A 20,715-nucleotide genomic window follows, 5' to 3' on the forward strand; every position below is an offset into this window, starting at 1 on the left:
AATTCTTTCTATGTTAAGTTTGGTGATCAGTTGATGAACAGGATCAAATTAATTGCCGGAAACCAAAATTTTGTATTTGGTTACAGTGGCATTGACCTTTGACGGAACAGACGCAAAAGCAATCTAACAAGCTCTCCACATGTTCTTACTATACAGCAACGCTGGTGTGCACACCAACTTTTTAGTAATGGTGACCTTGACCTTTGAGTGAACGGTCCCAAAAGCAAACCCAAGCAAGCTCTCCACATGTTCTTACTTTGTAACAACTTTGGTGTCAATATTAAGAACAAAGCGTAAGTTATTCGCTGGAAAGCCTCAGTTCGAAGACAGATCAACCCCCGACCTACCACAAGCACTATTCGAACAACCCCGTTTATTTTGAAAACCTGGTAAAATTGTTAAGGATGAAAGGATAGGCAATGGATCGCATTTCTGCATTCCTCTCCCTAAATAAATGCAGATCAATAGAGCTATTCTTTTAAGGGATTCATAATTCTACACTAGATCAGGTATACTGTTTTTATTCAGATAAGAAAATGTACAGAATAATCATAAGCAATATGAAAAGGGGATTTGTATGTACAAAGTATCTCTGGGATTAAATATATAGTCACTCTCTAAGTACATCATATTTCAAACGGTTATCATTATTTCTGGCGAACGATCATGAAAACCATAAATATTAAAATTTATCTGCCTAAAATTGGTACATTTATACGTGTTATTTGTTAAAGAAACGTTTTATAAAAAAAATACCATTTAACTGTTGGGCTTTATGAAAATTGAGAAATTTGTTCAAGAAACACAATCTCTAATTATCCATCACGCTTGAAGAATTTTGTGAAAATCAAATCAACATGAATTCCTCAGGCAGACAATAATAAACATGGAAACTTTCTTGAGAATATAGGTATAAATAACACAAGTTCATTTTTGCCCAACCCCCAAAAAAAAATTGAGAACAAAATTTAACAAGCTGTTGTTTTTTTTAAATTCATGAATTATTGGCTGATTACGATGACATTCTTAAAAGGGAGATGAATATTCTACTCTATATATTAAATGATGTACATTATACATATCACTCAAGTGATAACAATTTTCAACACATACACATCAAATTAATAAATGATGAAAACAAGCTAGTACAATCTGTGAATATTTTTGTAACTTTTTTTTGCTAAGCAATCTTTTTGCAGGCCAATGTCAAAACATTATGACAAAACATTAAAAGTACAAAAAAAATGATGTGAATGAATTGAAGCAAAGCTTAATGTAAATTTGCACTCAACTTCAAGCGGTGTTTACATTGAACTAATATAATAACCCATGTATCAGGTGTCTGTCTGGCTTAATGTAATTACAAACATTCAACAAATATCGAGTGTCAACTAAACATCCTCAGACAAAGAACGAAAAAAGTAAATAAATACTCGAAAATCTGTAATTTCTTGTTAAACATTGAGGATCTTAGTTAAACCAATATTTTATGACAGTATCATCTTATTGAAATATATTGAAAAAAAATCATTTGAACTTCAACATGGGTTACAAGCTACAATTTAATTAAATCTTTAAATTCACCGCAAATACATGTTTTTTGAAACACAAATGATGTCCCAATCATGAAATATCATTTTCATATATATGTAATACATAGCTAGTGTAATAACTTTTGATGATATATGTATGTCATAACTGAATAGCTGTGAAAAAAATTGCGCAATAAAGCGACATTTGATATAAACAGATCTAAACAGATTATCACATTTATTGTCATTCAGTATAATCTTGCTTTCGAAAAATTCCTAATAAATTCCATATTGTATGACCGCCTGATTCATGTAACATTCTATATATATCAAAAAGATGATTTAATGTTAGGAGCTAATACAGAAATTCTTTTGCAAATTTTATGCACTTTACTTGCCTAGGCAACATTTATTTCAATGATATAATTTGTTAAAATGATGAATGAATAATATCAAATACACAGTGACATATACATTTAATAACATGGCGTTTATATTCCATGAATAAACTGAACAATTCAAATGTTAACTTTTTAGAGTGATTCAGATCAAACTCACATACAAATGTATGAGGAAGCAAAACCCATTCAACACTCGGACAAATGTATGAGGAAGCAGAAATCGTACAACACATACAAATGTATGAGAAAGCACAACTCATACAATTTACATGCAAATGTATGAGGAAGCAAAACTCATACAACACACATACAAATGTATGAAGAAGCACCAATTGTACAACCAAATACAAATGTATGAGGAAGCACAAATCATACAACACACATACAAATGTATGAGGAAGCACAAATCATACAACCAAATACAAATGTATGAGGAGGCACAACTCATACAACCAAATACAAATGTATGAGGAAGCACAAATCATACAACCAAATACAAATGTATGAGGAGGCACAACTCATACAACCAAATACAAATGTATGAGGAAGCACAAATCATACAACACACATACAAATGTATGAGGAAGCACAACTCATACAACACACATACAAATGTATGAGGAAGCACAACTTATACAGCCCATGTACACCTGTATGAGGAAGCACAACTCATACAACCAAATACAAATTTATGAGGAAGCACACATCATATATAATATTAATGCTTAAAGAAAATGTTCTAATAAAATAATACTTATATACAGCGTGCTAAGACATTTATACAATAAATTTACATTCATACAAATAATCTGCATGATTTAATATTTAATCACTATGGTAACAAAAAAACATAAACATGTAATTATACACTGACTACACCAGGGTCAGAAATAATAAAAAATGCAGTACGGAAACAGTATACAAACACAAACCCAATGATTTTTTAAAATTTAGATGATTCAGTCATTTTCATGCAATTTCTATGAACGATTATTCATAGGTATTTCTTACTTAAAAACATAAAAGGAAAATTGTACTTTATTCTTACATAGTGTTTTAATAAAGAAACGAACATTAAAGTAAATGTAGCTTTAATAGCCTAATTTTATTACAATGTTAAGTACTTTCTTGACTATAATATCATGTACATATTTAGATTACTATTTTAAGGCCAAAACTCTAAGCCTTTATCTCAAGTCTTTTTAATCTGTATTATGTTCTTTTAATCAGTTCCATTTACAATTTTAAATATATTCGATTATAATCTCATGTGAAAAAGCAGATCAAATTCTGTTGAAGAATGTGTAAGGCAGGATTTAATTAAGGCAATTAAAATAACAATATAATCCACAAGAGACTGTGAAAAATATTTATTTATAGGACTAACATAAGCCATACATTGTAGTGGTTCAGGTTGCGAGAACATACAATGATACTCAATTTTTTTTATAAGGTCCTTGAAAATAGATAACAATTGTCCGACTCTTAAGTCACTTATAAATGTAATCTAATTTTTATTGATGGCAACATAAACAATACTGATGAAAGCGGAAAATTATTATTGAACAATAAAAAACAATTACAAATGTAACATGAACATTATACAATCAGCTGCTTACAAAGTACTTCAGAGCTTCCGATTAATCATAATTATTTAATGTTAGATTAGCTTTACTTATCTGGAGATCAATGAATAGATTATAATACTTTGAATAATTCGAATTCCAGATAGTTATAATTTAAATGTACAATGATGGATAGCTATATGTATACTCCGTTAAAGTCTTATTCTTTAGGATTTTTGAGTTTTATATGATGATGATTTGAATTATAAAAGGTTAATGTATATTTTACATAAATTCTCATTCATGAATCCGGCAAAAATGATTGATTAAAGAGTGGAAATCAAGCAGAGCCAGTAGTGAAGAACATTCTTACGGAAGTCCTTAATGGTGATTCCCCTATCAACAACTTCAAAGATAATACTCAAGCCAGTGTCCTTACAAATCATGCTTCTGGGTTATATCAATGAAAAATGAACATATTTGTAAGTTTGAAATGATAAAAAAAGTTTCTATAAGTATAATGTTTTGTTTTTTTATCTCCATCAAATGTTGTCACATATATCAACATGTAACACACCACAAAGACTCAACATAAAAACTAAATAACCTCAAACGTAAGTCCCATAACAAATAATCCAGTTTTGCACTGATTTCCAAAACTGTCAAAATAAGTTACTTAGTTTGAAAGTTAGTACGACAAGAACGAGACGAAAATGCAGCCAAGAAAAAGGATAGACATTATAAGCAGTAGATGGTCTAGCAGAAGCAGTTAATTATAGAAGTCTGCATCGTTTCTTCTTCTGGGGCTCCGGCGGTTCCAACGCGGCTAGGATAGCTTCATCAAACACGTTCTTAAGTCCTTTCTGTAAGTCAGAAAAATAATATAACATGCATTAAGAATAGTGGAGGAAATTATACATTAAGAGAGACATTCATTTTTCTCTGCATTCCGGATTCTTCACTCAACGTTTTTCCCCTGTGAATACGTAATTGATCAACTTGTTTTTAAAAAATGTGTTTACAAAAATATGCTTGCGACCCCTCCGTATTTTGTTATGGAGCAATGCTTCTGAAATATGTGATTCCTAGCATCACAGTCAAGCAAATTTGAAAATAAAAATTTACCGAAAGATAAGATAAAGATTTTAATTGGAAACAGAACATAACATTCTGATGCCAGCCATTCTTCCTCAATTAATATCCATACATTTTAAAAAAGCATCAACACCAGGCTCCAATTTCGTGAAATATCTGAAATTCTTAAAAAAAGGATTAAGTTAAGCTTACGATGTTTGTTAGTTGTTTGCGTATACCTTATGTAATGTATACTTTTGAAGGTAATAATGCAATGTTTACGCAAAAAAAAACCTTTCCTTAATGATTATTACGGTAAATGTATTATTCGGTAAACTCAAAATTAAGTAAGAAATTTTGCATAATGAAATAAGCTACTTAAGAGTGTTACATTTAAGAACTTTCGACAAATTAAGCCCAGATGAGCTTGTACCAAGAATGGTAATCCAGTTGTATTGTAAAGTTCACAAGTGGCCCTATTCAATATTTGTTTCAATAATAAATTAAAATTATCTGAAGCTATTTACCAGAACATGTTTATTATTTTGCTATTTATATTTAAAAACTGAACTTAAGCCAAGAGTTAAGTTAAAAAGACAGTTAAGGAAGCACTTTTTAAGTTTTCAATTGGGACTTTCCAACATATTTAAAAAAATTCAAGTAACAACAACAATTCTTTATTGAGACAGCGCCGACATTATAAGTGTAGTAATATTATCATTTTTTTCTAGATCAATTCAGGTTTCAGAGCCAAATAAATTTAGAAAACAGAATAAGTATATTTCAAGCATCTACTTCCAGAATTAAACGGAAAGAAAAGAAGACATATTAACATGACCAAACCAAAGTAGAGTATTTCAGAGAAAAAGACATGGCTTGTTACATTCCATGTAAGAGATTAATAACATTAGCTGATCGATTATATCTTATTGTATATTTTAAGCATGGTTATGTGCACTGTATTGACATATCTACCATTAGGGCTGTAACGATTCATCAGTGCATTGTGAAATCGCGATTCAGTACCCGACGATATACTGTATCATATCGCATTGTAAAAAATCGTGTGTATTGCCTATCATTAGATTCGTTACCTTAACTTAAGATATGTATGCTTAAAACACTTTCCAAACATCTTTGCACGGTCCGGTCAATTTGTTAACTTTCATTATTTTTAAATGTCGAAACAGCGAAAGCCACTTCAGCCGCATTTTCGCAAACAGCAGGTAGAGCTAGCAAAATACGTTACAACTAGTTATCTTACTTATCAACACCATGTTTATTTTTCAAACTAAAATAAAACATGAAAATCAAATTATTAAAAAAATGCAATTTAATTTTCTTTTTTAAATTTCATTAACAAAAGTCCAACATGAAAAAAAAATCTATATAAGCGTATCGTGAAATATCATGAATCGCGTACTCCGTATCGTGATACGTATCGTATCGTGAGTTGAGTGACGATACACAGCCCTATCTACCATACACCTGTTGAACTTCAGGCCCAAATTTCTCGAACGTTCTCAAGCCTCATATTTATAACAGGAATAGCTCAAAAAAGGGCTTTTACATTTTTTTATCACGATATCTATCACGATTTATCTATTTGATTGGTAAAAATATGATAAATCTATTGTACTACATTAGTAATAAGATGTTGAATTTGATAGACCATACAATTATTTTATAAAAAAAGGTGGTTATAATGATTATTAATGACTCAATCTCAAGTCATTCATACATATAAACCTACTTTATTGATTAAGCAATTAAGTAACATTTTCTCCATTCTTATAAAAGTACAAAAATATTTCATGCCAATTTAATACATCAATCTAAGACTTTGTGCCATGGGCTGAGTGTAATACAGACAGAACTCCATATAAAAAGAAAAGTTACATCTGTTTAGCTCTAAGCCTTTGAAGTACACATATATTTATATATATAAAGCCTGCCTTAAAAATAACAAACATATACAGTCAATGTTCCCAAAACATTTTCCACCAAAGTTTACCCGAATTGAAACATGGCACAAAATGTCCCCACTCATTTGCCAGCATTCCCCACCCAAATTAAAGCATGGCACAAAATTTCTTCTTTTCTTTCTCCGGGGGTTCCAAGGCAGCCAGGATTGCCTCGTCAAAGACATTCTTCAGACCTTTCTACATGTAAAAACCAAACAAACATTCTAAATATAACTGAGCAAATTAACAAGAGCACCACCAATGGATGCAAACGCTTGTCTATTTTTCTTATTTGGTCAGTCTTTGGTCAAGGAGCATAAGCCGACAATTAACAAAAAAATTCTTTTCCCACATATTAAGGTCTGGGTAGGTTACAATTTAGGTGGGTATTTCAAGTAATTCCCCACCCTCTTTATCCCATAATAAAAAAGGAAAAACAGAAAACATGACCATTGGAGCGGATAAACAAAATTGAGGATGCAGCCTTTTATTTGTGGGCCAACCCAATACAAGCTATTGTGACATCACTCAAGAAATATTAAGCCAGTTATTTAGATTAATGAGAAATGCACAAGTTAAAGTCTTTTTTTAAATAATTCCAAGTTTAAATTTCCTTGCTTTTCCATCAAGTCATTGAGAAAAACAACAGACAGCCATATAAATGAGGGAATATCAAACAAGCTGTTTATATATTTCAAGAGTATGAAACAGGAATATTTACTTTAAATTTTTAATCGCCTTTAATTAAGCAGTATTATGAAAACAGTTGAAAGTTGATTTGAATAACTCTGGTGGCTGTTCCCGGGGTAGAAACCACTAGAACCCTTTGATGTAACGTAAAAGCACAATCTCTTTGTTTAAAAGTTAAAATTAACAATTCCTGTTAGGGTTTTAGCCAGGTTATAAAAGTACAGGTGTTGCAGAAATGGGACAGGGTACTGACAGACAAAAGGGCACATTGCATTTGGTAATGAACAATTAAAACATTATGATTTTCATAGAAAATGTTAGAAATTATGCTAATTTGAAGTAATATTAGGTGTCATCTACCAAATATTTAATGTTTGTTTGAATTCATAATCATATTTCAAGTATTAATCAAACCAAAAGAAATGTATCATTATCTATTTAAAGCATTTCATTCTTTAAAGGCAGAAGGGTTTCCATTTTGGTCTCAATGAGGGCAGAACGGTGATTCAAAAAGAGGACAGGGTGCAGCAACCTCCCATAGCTCTATGGCTAAAACTGTACTCATATATCACTAGAGTATAACAACATCACCGTACAGCATTTAAACCACATAATGCCTCAAAACAAAAAGCATTCCTACCATTCATCGTTAAACATTAACCCCAGTAATAAAACGTGCCGTCATACTAAGGTTGTATCTCATGACTAAGATATGTTATAAAATTATATGTTATCGTAATTTCTTGACGAGCCAATATATTGACGAATGCAAGGAAAAAAATACAAACCTGTGTTAGAGCAGAGCACTCAACATATTTCACCGCCCGAAGTTCTCGTGCGAGCCTCTCTCCCTGGTCTCCAGAGACGGGCTTCTGTCGATTCTTTGCCAACTTCTCTATCGTTGATGCGTCGTCTCGCAAGTCAATCTGTGTTCCGACTAGCAAGAATGGTGTCTTTTGACAGTGATGGGTGATCTCTGGGACCCACTGAAAAATGTTAAGAATGTTAAACATTGCCTCTCAGATGAACAAGCCTGAATTTTTACTATTGCTTGGCATCAACTCTTTGAACAAACCCTGCAATATAAAATTAAAATTTGAGCAAGTCTGTAAGACATTTTACCAGTTTAGGACTTGAGGGCTTGTGCTTATTTCTACCATTGTCCCTAGCTTTGAAAAATTATGCAATTGAATTTTTTTATTGGTAAATCTAAATCAATGTCAATGTACTTTCAGTGTTGTTGTTTTTCACTCGGTGGAACTCGGCCAAATTTCCTTCCAGAAAAAGAATATATTTCCCCCCTACCCACATCAAAAGATCCCCTTTAATAAAAAATAAAATTAATAAATATATATATATATATATATATATATATATATATATATATATATATATATATATATATATATATATATATATATAATATATATAAATAGGAGGAGCATTAACCCCTAAACAATAAGCAAACGTAACAATTACGTGCCTTTCATGAATTTGTCAATTGGTTTGTTGAATAAAAATTTAAAAACAAGTTGAACATTAAATGAATCATGTCATAGTATTTTCCTCCTTTTTTTCCAAATAGAAGCTATTTTCCCATATCAAAAAACCCTGTCAACTTAAAAGTGGTAAAAAAACACTGACACTTAAGCTCCGGCAACTCTCGATCGAATACAACACTATCTTCATTAAAAACTAATGCAGACATGGATCCTATATTTTCTTAATTAAAAGGCAATATACATTGCTCTAAAATCTCTAAAATTAGATTTAAAACTTAAGTTGTTAATGCTTAATTAACTTAATTTAATACTTTGGAAAAAGAGCAAGTAACTCTTTGAAAATGCGAGCCCTGCAAGTAGGTTGGATGGTTGAGTATGGTTGTATAAAGTCTCAATGCAACACATCATGTAGTTGCTGAGAAGTTGCGACATGTCTAAGTCTAATAATAAAGGGAAATTACTTGCAAATTGTATGCAAATGCAAAATAGAGTTATCTTACTTGATTAATGAAGTAGGTTGGATAGTTGGGAACACATGCAGTGATTTTTTTCACTTTTTTGTGAAACAAACCATGGCTTTTCTTTTGTGAAATTTTAGCGCGTTAAAGTTCAAAATTGTGAAAAATTAACAAAACATTAAAATCTTAATTCTGAAATACAATAGTGTTATACTCAAACATACAGCCTTATTTAGTGTAAGTATTAACATTAGAAGGATAAAAGACGACAATGAAACTTTGCATATTTATTAAATGCAGAGAGTTACAGGTAACAGCTTTGTAGATTCTTGATTTTCAACTTCCTATTCCTGTATCTTTTGAAACTGTCAACAAGACGTTCTAAGGTTTCGTCATCTAGATCATGTTGAATGTGAGTTACACACATGATATGAGGAACACGAAAGTGAATTGATGACAGATTGAGAATCACCACGGTCATTTGTAAATGCCATCTGTTAAAAGGCGGAAAATATTGTTGGTGTACTGGCAGCTTGAATCTTTCTTTATTTTTTCTAATAATACTTGGCATTTCTTGACATTTTGCCGATAAATATCAATTTGTTTACAAATTTTGCTATGTCATTTTGCTCCGCGTGACCGAGCGCTTTACTTACTTGATCGGGTATCGATAAAAGCCGTCATACGTTATTCTTATGTATTGCCGATCGGTAAATATTTTGACTAAAATCTTCAAGGTTTTACACAACTTTTATGAGTTTGTCACTGATTTAATAGAAAAACACTTTGTTCACAAGTAGCTCTTGGGAATTGTGAATTTTTCTTCATATTTTTGTGAATTTTTAGCGTTTTTGGCGATTGTGAATAGGCCGATATTCGGCGTCAAATTGTTAGTAAAAAATCACTGACATGTCTCAATAGTGATTTAGCTAACGCGGAATGGAAGGCCTTGCCCTTATTTGACTTATTTAGATTTTAAATGTTACTTGGTTTTAAAATGTCAGCATATTAAACAAGAGGGCCATGATGGCCCTAAATCGCTCACTTGAGTAAAAGAGTTTAACCTTTGTTATTAATATAGCTTGTTTCTCAAAGAATATTGAACAAGAGCTGTCAAAGTATGTAACAAATGCCCCCCAATGTGACATTGATCTATGAACAAGTACATAAAAAGTTGATCTTGCCTTTATGTGTCAAATACATATTGCAAGTTATATTAAATTGCCTCTGAGCATAGAAAAAACCCCAATCATACTAAATGACAGCCAACACTCTTTATGTCCTGATATTCAGCATTCCATTGTGAATAAACACTTAGTGTATCTTTCACCTTAGAGGTAGGGACATGGGTCTTGCACACGACACGTTGTCTTGGTATGTCGAAAACATATGGCAAGTCATTTTAAAATCTGTCCATATAAGAGTAAGTCACAGCGCGGACACGACAGCCTATATTTTCCTTCAGGTTGCCATGGCAACAAGAGTTCTGCATGGATTTAATTTTTTTGAACAATTTTGAAAAAGCACCAACCAAGGATCATTCCTATGAAGTTTCATCAAAATTGTCCAAGCGGTTTAGGAGAAGAAGATGATTGTAACCAATTGTTGACACTTTTCCTTCAGGTTGCCATGTCAACCAGAGTTCTACATGGAATTAATTTCTTTGAACAATTTTGAAAAAGCACCAACCAAGGATCATTCCTATGAAGTTTCATCAAAATTGTCAAAGCGGTTTAGGAGAAGAAGATGATTATAACCAATTGTTGACATTTTCCTTTAGGTTGCCATGGCAACCGGGCCAAACAAAATTATGTGAACAAATTTAAGAGAGGTCCATGCAAGGACACTTCAAACCAAATTTGCTGAAGATCTATCAAGGGGTTCATGCGAAGAAAATGTTAAGTTTTTTTTACTAATTTTAGCTCTGGTGAACCTTAAAAGGGGCCAAACAAAATTATTTGAAAAGACCTGACAGAGGCCCATGCTAGGATGCTTCAGACTTGAAGATCCATCAAGCAGTTAATAAGATCAAGTTGTTTAAAGGTTTTTCTATTTTTTGCTCTGGTGACCCCTAAAAGGGGCCAAACAAAACCATTTGAACAAAGTTGAGAGAGGACCCTGTAAGGATGCTACATATCAAGTATGGAGTCATTCTGACCTTTACTTTCAGAGGAAAAGATGTTTAAGTGACAAGACAATGTAAAAACAAATGACCCCTGAGCAAGGCCAATTTGACCCCGGGACAATAATTTGAATACCTTTGGTGTAGGTCCACTAGGTAACACTATATACCAAATATGAAAGCTCTAGGTCTTATATTTTGGAGAAGAGGATTTTTAAAGTTTTATTATATAAGACTATATAAAAATATTGAAAACCTAAGCCTATGAACACGGGGCGTGGCCAATTTTGACCCCAGGGCTAAAGTTTGAACAATCTTAATAGTGGCTTGCTTCAATGCTTCATACCAAATATCTAAGGCCTTCGCCTTTTGGTTTCGGAGAAGAAGATTTTATAAGTTTTCATCATATACATATATAAGGAAACCCATGACCGCCCGGGTGGGGCCATTTTTTGACCCCAGGGCCAAAGATTGAACAATATTGGTACAAGTCAACTAGATGATATATCATGCCAAATATCTAAGCTCTTGTCACTACTTGATTTTACGTGTGTTTCTATATAAGTATATTTGTTATTATGAAATTATTATATTGAAAATTGGTATGTGTACTAAATATGTTATCCAGTTTAAATTAAGACGTTACTTGTCTTTGTGAGTTCGGAGAAGATTTTTTAAGTTTTCACTATAACACATATAGAGAAAACCCATCAGCCCCGGGGTGTGGCCAATTTTGACCCCAGGGCCATAATTTGAACAAACTTTGTAGAGGTCCACTAGACGATGAATCATGCCAAATATCTAAGCTCTAAGCCACGTAAGTTAAGAGGAGATGATTTTTGAAGTTTTTTGAAGTTTTCACTATAAACATATACAGAAAACCCATGACCCCCAGGAGGGGTGGGGCCAATTTTGACCCCAGGGCCATAATTTGAACAAACTTTGTAGAGGTCCACTAGACGATGAACCATGCCAAATATCTAAGATCTAGTCCAAGTAAGTTCAGAGGAGAAGATTTTTGAAGTTCTAACTATAAACATATAGAGAATACCCTAACCCCCCTGGGCGGGGCCAATTTTGACCCCAAGGCCATAATTTGAACAATCTTTGTAGAGGTCCACTAGACGATGAATCAAGCCAAATATCTAAGCTCTAAGCAACGTAAGTTCAGAGGAGATTTTTGATTTTTTTTAATATAAACATATAGAGAAAACCCATGACCACCCAGGGGCGGGGCCAATTTTGACCACAGGGCCATAATTTGAACAATCTTTGTAGAGGTCCACTAGACGATGAATCATGCCAAATCTCTAAGCTCTAGTCCAAGTAAGTTAAGAGGAGAAGATTTTTGAAGTTTTAACTATAAACATATCAAGTATACCCATGACCCCCCGGGGCGGGGCCAATTTTGACCCCAAGGCCATAATTTGAACAATCTTTGTAGAGGTCCACTTGACGATGAATCATGCCAAATATCTAAGCTCTAGTCCAAGTAAGTTCAAAGGAGAAGATTTTTGAAGTTTTCACTATAAACATATAGAGAATACCCATGACCCCCCTGGGCGGGGCCAATTTTGACCCCAAGGCCATAATTTGAACAATCTTTGTAGAGGTCCACTAGGCGATGAATCATGCCAAATATCTAAGCTCTAGTCCAAGTAAGTTAAGAGGAGAAGATTTTTGAAGTTTTAACTATAAACATATCAAGTATACCAGGGTTCGAATTTAGACTCGCATACTCGCAAAATGCGAGCGACATTTGGAAATTGCGAGTGACTTTTATTCAAGCTCGCAAAATTCTGCGAGTGGCTTATTCTAGACTACAAAATGTTAAAAGGAAAGTAGAATAAACATGAACTTTATTCCGCTATGTAGTCGAGTGTAAACAGCCTATAAGTGGCATGTTTTCACTACAGGTATAAAGAAGACAGTACGGAGTCACCCTTTAGTAGGTTTACAAAAATAGAACAAATACGGAAAAGGCCGAGTTTTATCTCGAATCTTTCCGGGATGCTTCGAGGCGTGCATAATACAAAGTAAATACGAATGACGTAATCACCTAGCTCAGTCATTGGCTAAATTTAGCGCTTTTGCGCACTATATGTGAACCCCATCATCCTGTCTAAATGAATAGACTTCGTTGATCGATATATTTCATGGTCCAAAGTATCCACGCTACATTTACTGTTGCTTTTTTATTTTAAATTTATTATTTTATTGTTTTTAATACTTATAGACTTAATGAAATCTGTAGCGTGCTTGTTGAATGGGTATTAAATTACCCGATGGCGAGGGTAAATATACAAAGTGAACAATGTCAAATTATTGGACAGCTTTGTTATCAAAAAGCTGCCAGCATCAGACGAGTCTTTCCATAACCCCCAAATAGAATAAGCCATCAACAAGTTCTAGTAGTCGAGTCACTCAAGATTGATACTTTTTAATATTCATAATATGTCTTAGGTGTTAATTTCTACTTTAATTAGACAATATTATAAGGGAATAAAGCAAATAATAAAATTGCAAGTTGATTTGTCATTTTGCGAGTTGCCTCAAATTGCACTCGCAAAATTTTGCGAGTGCTCCTCAAAGTTAAATTCGAACCCTGTATACCCATGACCCCCCGGGGCAGGGCCAATTTTGACCCCAAGGCCATAATTTGAACAATCTTTGTAGAGGTCCACTAGACGATGAATCATGCCAAATATCTAAGCTCTAGACCAAGTAAGTTCAAAGGAGAAGATTTTTGAAGTTTTCACTACAAACATATAGAGAAAACCCATGACCCCCCGGGGCGGAGCCAATTTTGACCCCAAGGCCATAATTTGAACAATCTTTGTAAAGGTCCACTAGACGATGAATCATGCCAAATATCTAAGCTCTAGTCCAAGTAAGTTCAGAGGAGAAGATTTTTGAAGTTTTAACTATAAACATATAGAGCATACCCATGACCCCCCGGGGCGGGGCCAATTTTGACCCCAGGGCCATAATTTGAACAAACTTTGTAGAGGTCCACTAGACGATGAACCATGACAAATATCTAACCTCTAGGCCAAGTAAGTTCAGAGGAGAAGATTTTTTAAGTTTTCACTATAAACATATAGAGAAAACCCATGACCCCCCGGGGCGGGGCCAATTTTGACCCAAGGGCCATAATTTGAACAAACTTGGTAGAGAACCATTTGGTGATCCTACCTACCATATATCAACGGCCTATGCCTTGTGGTTTGGGAGAAGAAGATTTTTAAAGTTTTTCCTTTCCATTGCCATGGCAACCAGAGTTCTGCATGGAATTCAATTCTTTGAACAATTTTCAAAGGGGACCACCCAAGGAACATTCCTGTGAAGTTTGGATGAAATTGGCTAAGCGGTTTATGAGGAGATGTGGTTTAAAGTAAAAGTTTACGGACGGACGGACGCCGGACAAATTGTGATCACAAAAGCTCACCTTGTCACTATGTGACAGGTGAGCTAAAAATATTAAACAAATGAAGAGTAAATAACAGCAAATCTGAATGTGACATTCGTACCCTATCCTGATCGTACCAAAATAAGATTCGCTCCCCACTCCCTGCACTTAAATGTTTTAACAGCTCATTTATAACTTAAGATCATTCTGATTGTCTCAAATGTCTTTTGTTTTGTTTTCATTTTAGATGCTTTTTGGAGATAGAGCACATTTTTTTCACTTTTGAGAAAGCACCCTGCCCCTTTTCAGGCCCACGCTGCCCTTTTTCATTTCTGGTTAAAACATTTCTCAAGTTTCAATGAAAAACATGTTATATTTGATTAGATATTGATTTAAATATCATTTTTAACTTTTATGCAAAACTTACATCAGAACGTCTAAGCTGAATAAAGGGCCATATTTTGAATTTTATGTATGTTACTTAGTAGTTTAAATACGCTGGATGGTTGAGTACCATTGTATAAAGTTTCAAAGCAATACATCAAGTAGTTGCTGAGATATTAACATATGTGTCCATATATGCAAAACCTTATAGATTATATATGACGCTATGGTGAATTGTATGGCTCTCCTTATTCCTCTAACAGTTGAGCTAAAAAATGCATCTAGTTCGGTAAAATTCCACAAAACATATTCTAACAATTCATTTTAATTCAAGACTTATTGAAAATGTGGCCAAAAAAGTAACATTGACACCAGGCTTTGGTATTTTGTACTCTTTAATCTTTAAAAGTAAAACCAAAAATTATCAAGATATCTGTACTTTTGCAAATTTTATTCTGGAAGTTTCAGCCTATTTTTAGGGAGAAATATACTTGAAAACTTTCTTAAATGGAAACCCTGACTGCATAATAATAATTAATAATTATTGTTACTGCAGTTTTATATCAATTGTATTCTGCCAAAAAATTCTTCTTTTTCAGTATTCAAAATTAGACTATGAATGAACAAGCCCATATTCTTGGCATCATTTTTTTTAACGAGCCCTGCTATATAAAACTTGAGCAAGCCCAGAAAACATTTTAATAGTGCAGGGCTTGGTTTAATTTTGACCACTGATCATTTCTATCAGGGCGCATGAGAGATTTTGATTACCTTTTCTTTAACATTTTCAAATGATGAAGGGGAGACGACTGAGAAACAGACTAGGAAAACATCTGTTTGTGGATAGCTGAGCGGCCGAAGTCTGTCGTAATCTTCCTGTCCGGCTGTGTCGAACAGTCCGAGTGTGTACGGCTCTCCGCCAATCATCACTGTCACAGCATAGTTGTCAAACACCTATGGCGGGAAAACAAAGTAAATACAATAAATTCATTTTAATATACATACAATTACAAAATAGTTTATACCACATGTTATTCCATCCCCGGCACCCCAGCGTATCATAACCTGTATGATACGCTGGGCAAATTGGCTAGCGAAATTGTGTAAATCTTGAATATTCATAAGCATTTTCAGACCAATGAAATAGCCAATAATAAAAAAATAGCCAATAATAAAAAGGAAAGAATCTCCTTTGTGAAGAGCTATCGGCATATTTCACAAAATCCTGCCTATTATAGAAACGATTTGTAAGCCATGATCTCACTGGATTGTTTCGAACCAAGATAACATCCGTAACTTCTGGGCCATTTCCGCACCGCATGACGCGTGTCTCATGTGACCAATCAAGCGTCTGGATTGCACCTTATTAATTATTCATGAGTACGAGATTTTTACAGCTGATTTACCCAGGGTATTGTATAGGTTATGATACGCTCGGGTGCCAAGGATGATATTATACTTCATGCCAAATTTAGCATTCGAAATAAAAAACAAACATTATTTACCAAAATATAAATCAAGCAAACAAAAAAGATGTTCTAGAACATCAATGACCTGAGTCAAGAAATATATTGTTTACAGGAATGAGTTCAATTTTCATAATAATAAATAATAATTGCGATAGCCAATCATGCATCAGAAAAATCCAATATGGCTACGCCCATGTAAACTTATGTGGAAATTTCTTGACAGTGTTACGAAGCTTGCAAGGCCAAATAACAAAAGCATTTTGAAGAATATGAAAAAAATAAACGGCCAATGTTAAATACTCGCTTAAATGGGGGAACTAACGCCCATGGCCGTCCAATACGATCATGGTTTGGTTAGTTTTGAGTACGTCTGCCGGTTTTGCAAAATATTTTTGTCATTTCTTTGAATTGTATAAACTTAACAGTACTGTATTTTCTCGACTATAAGACGGGGAAATTGGGTCCCGATTTTTACCCCCAAAGTTTTATTTATATAAGCGAGTCGATAAAATATTAAAAAAAGATTCAAGTCAAAATCAGTTAAATTTTACATAGGGTATTCCTCTATCCAGTCTATCGTCTGCTGATATAAGTATGGGGCAATTAAGTAAACAACAACACGAAATCTCTTCACCGCGCTCTGACGTCACACAGTGTACCGTTATATCTGCATTTTTTCTCATGGCGCGTGTCAGTATAATTAGTTTGACAGATATATCATATCAATAAATTGGAATCTTGATATGATGTAGGTACCTAACTGTCAATTTGATTAAGCAAACAAATGACAATGCGAATATGAATCCTTTATGTTCGTCGCCAATCAAGGGACAATATTGCCTAAAGCAATATTGCTAAACAAACACCTATTCATGCCTCGGCTTTTCGCAGTTATGTTATTGAAGCCATTTATTTTGCCGAAGAACTTCATTGGTGTCTTCAATAAAAAAATAAACTAAAACAAACATATGTTGTTATTGATTAATTATTACAATTTCGATAAGTAACGACCTGTCCTGCAAACTTATGTACTCATTTTTAACCTACCTCCAAATAGAGAGCTCACAGTTGACCACCATTTTCTTTGAGTAAAATAAAAACAGTTACCGCGAAAGTCGATAATTGTCCGTTGAGCTTGAACATTTTTACACATTAGGAAGAATTTTAGCATTTTAGATTTGCTTAAAAATTGACCCCGTCTTATAAGCGAGTCGAAACAAAAAGCACCAGATTTCATGGGCAAAGTTAGGGGGCCGTCTTATAAGCGAATCGCCTTATAGTCGAGAAAATACGGTACTAAAACCTGAAACTAGTGATACACACAAAAGGTCCCTTGCTATTCCAAAAGGTAAAGAAAAGCTTTTTAAAAATTGTGAGGCAGCAAACATTTGAGAACCTTAACAAAGCTGCATATGACAACTTATTTGTAATGTTTTGAACCTGTCATTCCCTTGAATAAACAAAGGGTGAGTCTGTGATTTTAATTGGACGTAAAAAATGTGTAAACAAAATGTTGGGCTCGTGGGTTTGATGTTGGGCTCGTTAATTGAAAAAGCTACGACCCAGCTGGCTAGTGGTCCAGAAAAGTTAAGTTATATCTCTGGTTAGGAGAATTAATAAGATTTTTTTTCTGCGAATGGAGGAGTTAGCTGAACTTTTACTATAGTCTAGTCTGTGATTTGTTATTATCACAAATTGCTTAAATTCACTTTAGATCCATCTTTCATCTGACAGCATGCATGCACAGCTCAGCTTTTTATTTCAATTGAATTGAGTTACACAATTTACTTACTGTAGGCACATATTCTGAGGGGAATTTGTTTGTTGTATAAGAGATGAGCAGGCAGGTTTTACCCACAGCTCCATCACCGACCACCACACACTTGATTGTCTGCATTCTGTATTATTGGCAGCTTCTGTAATTGTTAAAAAAATATTGAAATTTCAATAGCATTGCTACAATGGGGGACGCAGGCCTCGATACTGGCAAACCATACTTCAATAATGTTTCTAATGGCAGTATACGGATGTTTAATAACTTATCTGACAAATGCTTAAGCTGAGGCTTAATTAGACATAGGCCAATGTTGTATGATTGAAGTTTGCCAATTGTAATGGAAACCAAGACACCTTGTATTGTGAAAGTATACAGAAGATACAGCCCATGCCTGCAATTGCCAAAATTGGAGGACTGTCCAGCCCAGATTGTTTGACATTAAGGATGACATCTGACTATTTGATGCCGCCTTAATCTGCGGACCAGGACATGTTCCCAGATAGACAAAAATTTAAGTATGGTCTGCTTATATCAAACTTTCTGTATTGTATCATCTACCAATCTGGGCTGTTTAGTCTTTTAAACTGGTTCATATTGGGAATGGGCTGTATCCTTCTTTATCTTCTGTTCACTTGACACAATCACTTTAAATGTTTACCAGATTTGACAAAGACAGTTATGATTACTATTACTATTAGCAGTGGTCGAAATTAGCACAAGCCCGCAAGCCCTGCTCTGGTAAAATGTCTTCCGGGTTTGCTCAAATTCTGAATTTTATATAGCAGGGCTTGTTCATAAATATGATTCCATGCAATAAAATAAGAGTTCAGACTTGTTCATCCAAAAGTCTAAGTTCGATGACTGCATTAGTAGTAAACAATAATATTTTGAGTTCCAAATCACATCAAGCCTTGATTATAAAGTAATCCTGGTAGGAAAAGTGTGTAGGTGTTGGGCTCAAACCCACGACCGCTGAAACACTGCACTTTAATCACTTGAGCTGACCGGGTTGCTGGTTCTTACCCACACACTAGTCCACCTAAATGGCCGTCAACGAGTCTTTTGACGATTTTTTTTAATATGGCAGACTCGTGACGTCCACCATCCCAGCAAAAAGTAGCAAGCGGTCCTTGCGCAGAGAATCCTCGCGGCCACAATTTTGAAATTATCTCCGTTATAAATTCAAATTTATACAAAAATATTATTGCCTACTATTAAACACATATTAAGTTATGTCAGTATGCCAAAAAACATGTTAAGTTATCATAAAACACTTACAAGTGTCGACTGTTTATCAAGTATCCCGATATCGGTAAATCTGGGACAAATCTGACTGGTTGTGTACATGTATAACGGTATTTGTGACCCATAATATATTAATGTGAAAATAACAACTCTAATGATAAATTTAATCCAGTTCAGATCACAGTCGGATAAAAATTGAACAACTTTGTCATTATTTTTCAACATCAATGCATATTATTTCAGTATATCATTTCGCCCGTTGTTAAATGGTAGAGAGTTGTAGCGTAACAGGGATACATAAGAAATGTCAAAATAATAAAAAAAGTATCCCTGATCGCTCATTATTGTAGCTAACCCACACACACTACACTCCTCCACCATTAACCCTTTAAAGGCAGACAGCGGCATTCCTTCCAATTTTCCGCTGCCAATACTTAAGTTAACCTGTGTCGTGCTCGAACCCATGACTGTCAAAACACTAGCATGGCACTCTTACCAACTTAGCTAACCAGGCACCTGGTTCTTAACAACACACACTTTAATTAAAGGTGTGTCTACTGACAACAATAGACAATACAAACAAGTTCAACTGTTAGCAGAATATGTTTATAAATTTGAAGAGTAACAAGAACAAGTAATTAAATTTCATACGCTCCGAGTGTATAAATCTCCCAACAAATTAGTATACATTTTCATCACTTAACTGCAAGAAACAGCTGGAAAATCATGCAAAATTTTAAACCGGAAGAGAAAACTTATCCGCCATTTTAGTAAGTTGGCAAGATGAAAAACTTAATTTTACCGGTTGGTACGTAACCATTAATCAAGGCCAGGTGGGTACCTTTTGTTTGAGACTAATGGATGCCGTTTTAAATCAAATATACGTTTAAAATTCACCTCAAAATCATATAATTCACAACTTTACTATCCGAGTAACAGGATTTCTCATCAGTACTTCCGGATGTATCAAAGCGCATGCGTCCGATTTTTAACACAGAAATATTATTTTTAGATTTCTATTTTTAGAAGCACTTCTCTGCAGAGTCATAGTTAAAATGAATTCTTTTTTTTTAAGATGACAATTTATATATACCTACCCGAATATTTCTAAATATAGAAAGGG

The 20,715-nt window shown here is 34.0% G+C and overlaps 1 protein-coding gene across 4 annotated transcripts; it reads right to left on the reverse strand.

Moving 5' to 3' along the window:
* Positions 1-505: 505 nt before the first annotated feature.
* On the reverse strand, positions 506-20,635 carry LOC128246437 (cdc42 homolog). Of its 4 annotated transcripts, none has more exons than XM_052964639.1 (5): positions 20,490-20,635; positions 18,363-18,486; positions 15,873-16,055; positions 8,015-8,212; positions 506-4,361 (listed from the first exon to the last, which is right to left on the reverse strand). In XM_052964639.1, exons 2-5 carry the CDS (start codon positions 18,465-18,467, stop codon positions 4,272-4,274), a joined length of 576 nt encoding a protein of 191 aa, XP_052820599.1. In that variant the 5' UTR covers positions 18,468-18,486; positions 20,490-20,635; the 3' UTR covers positions 506-4,271. The 4 variants fall into 4 exon arrangements, with proteins under 4 accessions (XP_052820599.1, XP_052820598.1, XP_052820600.1 ...); XM_052964638.1 differs by having other exon boundaries at positions 506-6,734; XM_052964640.1 differs by having other exon boundaries at positions 506-6,734; positions 20,434-20,564.
* Between the last annotated feature and the right edge of the window lie 80 nt (positions 20,636-20,715).

The sequence above is a fragment of the Mya arenaria genome, chromosome 9 (genome assembly GCF_026914265.1).
Source record: "Mya arenaria isolate MELC-2E11 chromosome 9, ASM2691426v1".
NCBI lineage: Eukaryota > Metazoa > Mollusca > Bivalvia > Myida > Myidae > Mya > Mya arenaria.

Excerpts from the sequence above, each read along its gene's own strand:
- LOC128246437 (XM_052964639.1), bottom strand. The coding sequence starts at position 18,467 with ATGCAGACAATCAAGTGTGTGGTGGTCGGTGATGGAGCTGTGGGTAAA. Across the intron at positions 16,056-18,362 it reads CCTCAGAATATGTGCCTACA|GTGTTTGACAACTATGCTGT; the intron begins GTAAGTAAATTG and ends TTCCCGCCATAG. Across the intron at positions 4,362-8,014 it reads AGTGCTCTGCTCTAACACAG|AAAGGACTTAAGAACGTGTT; the intron begins GTTTGTATTTTT and ends TCTGACTTACAG.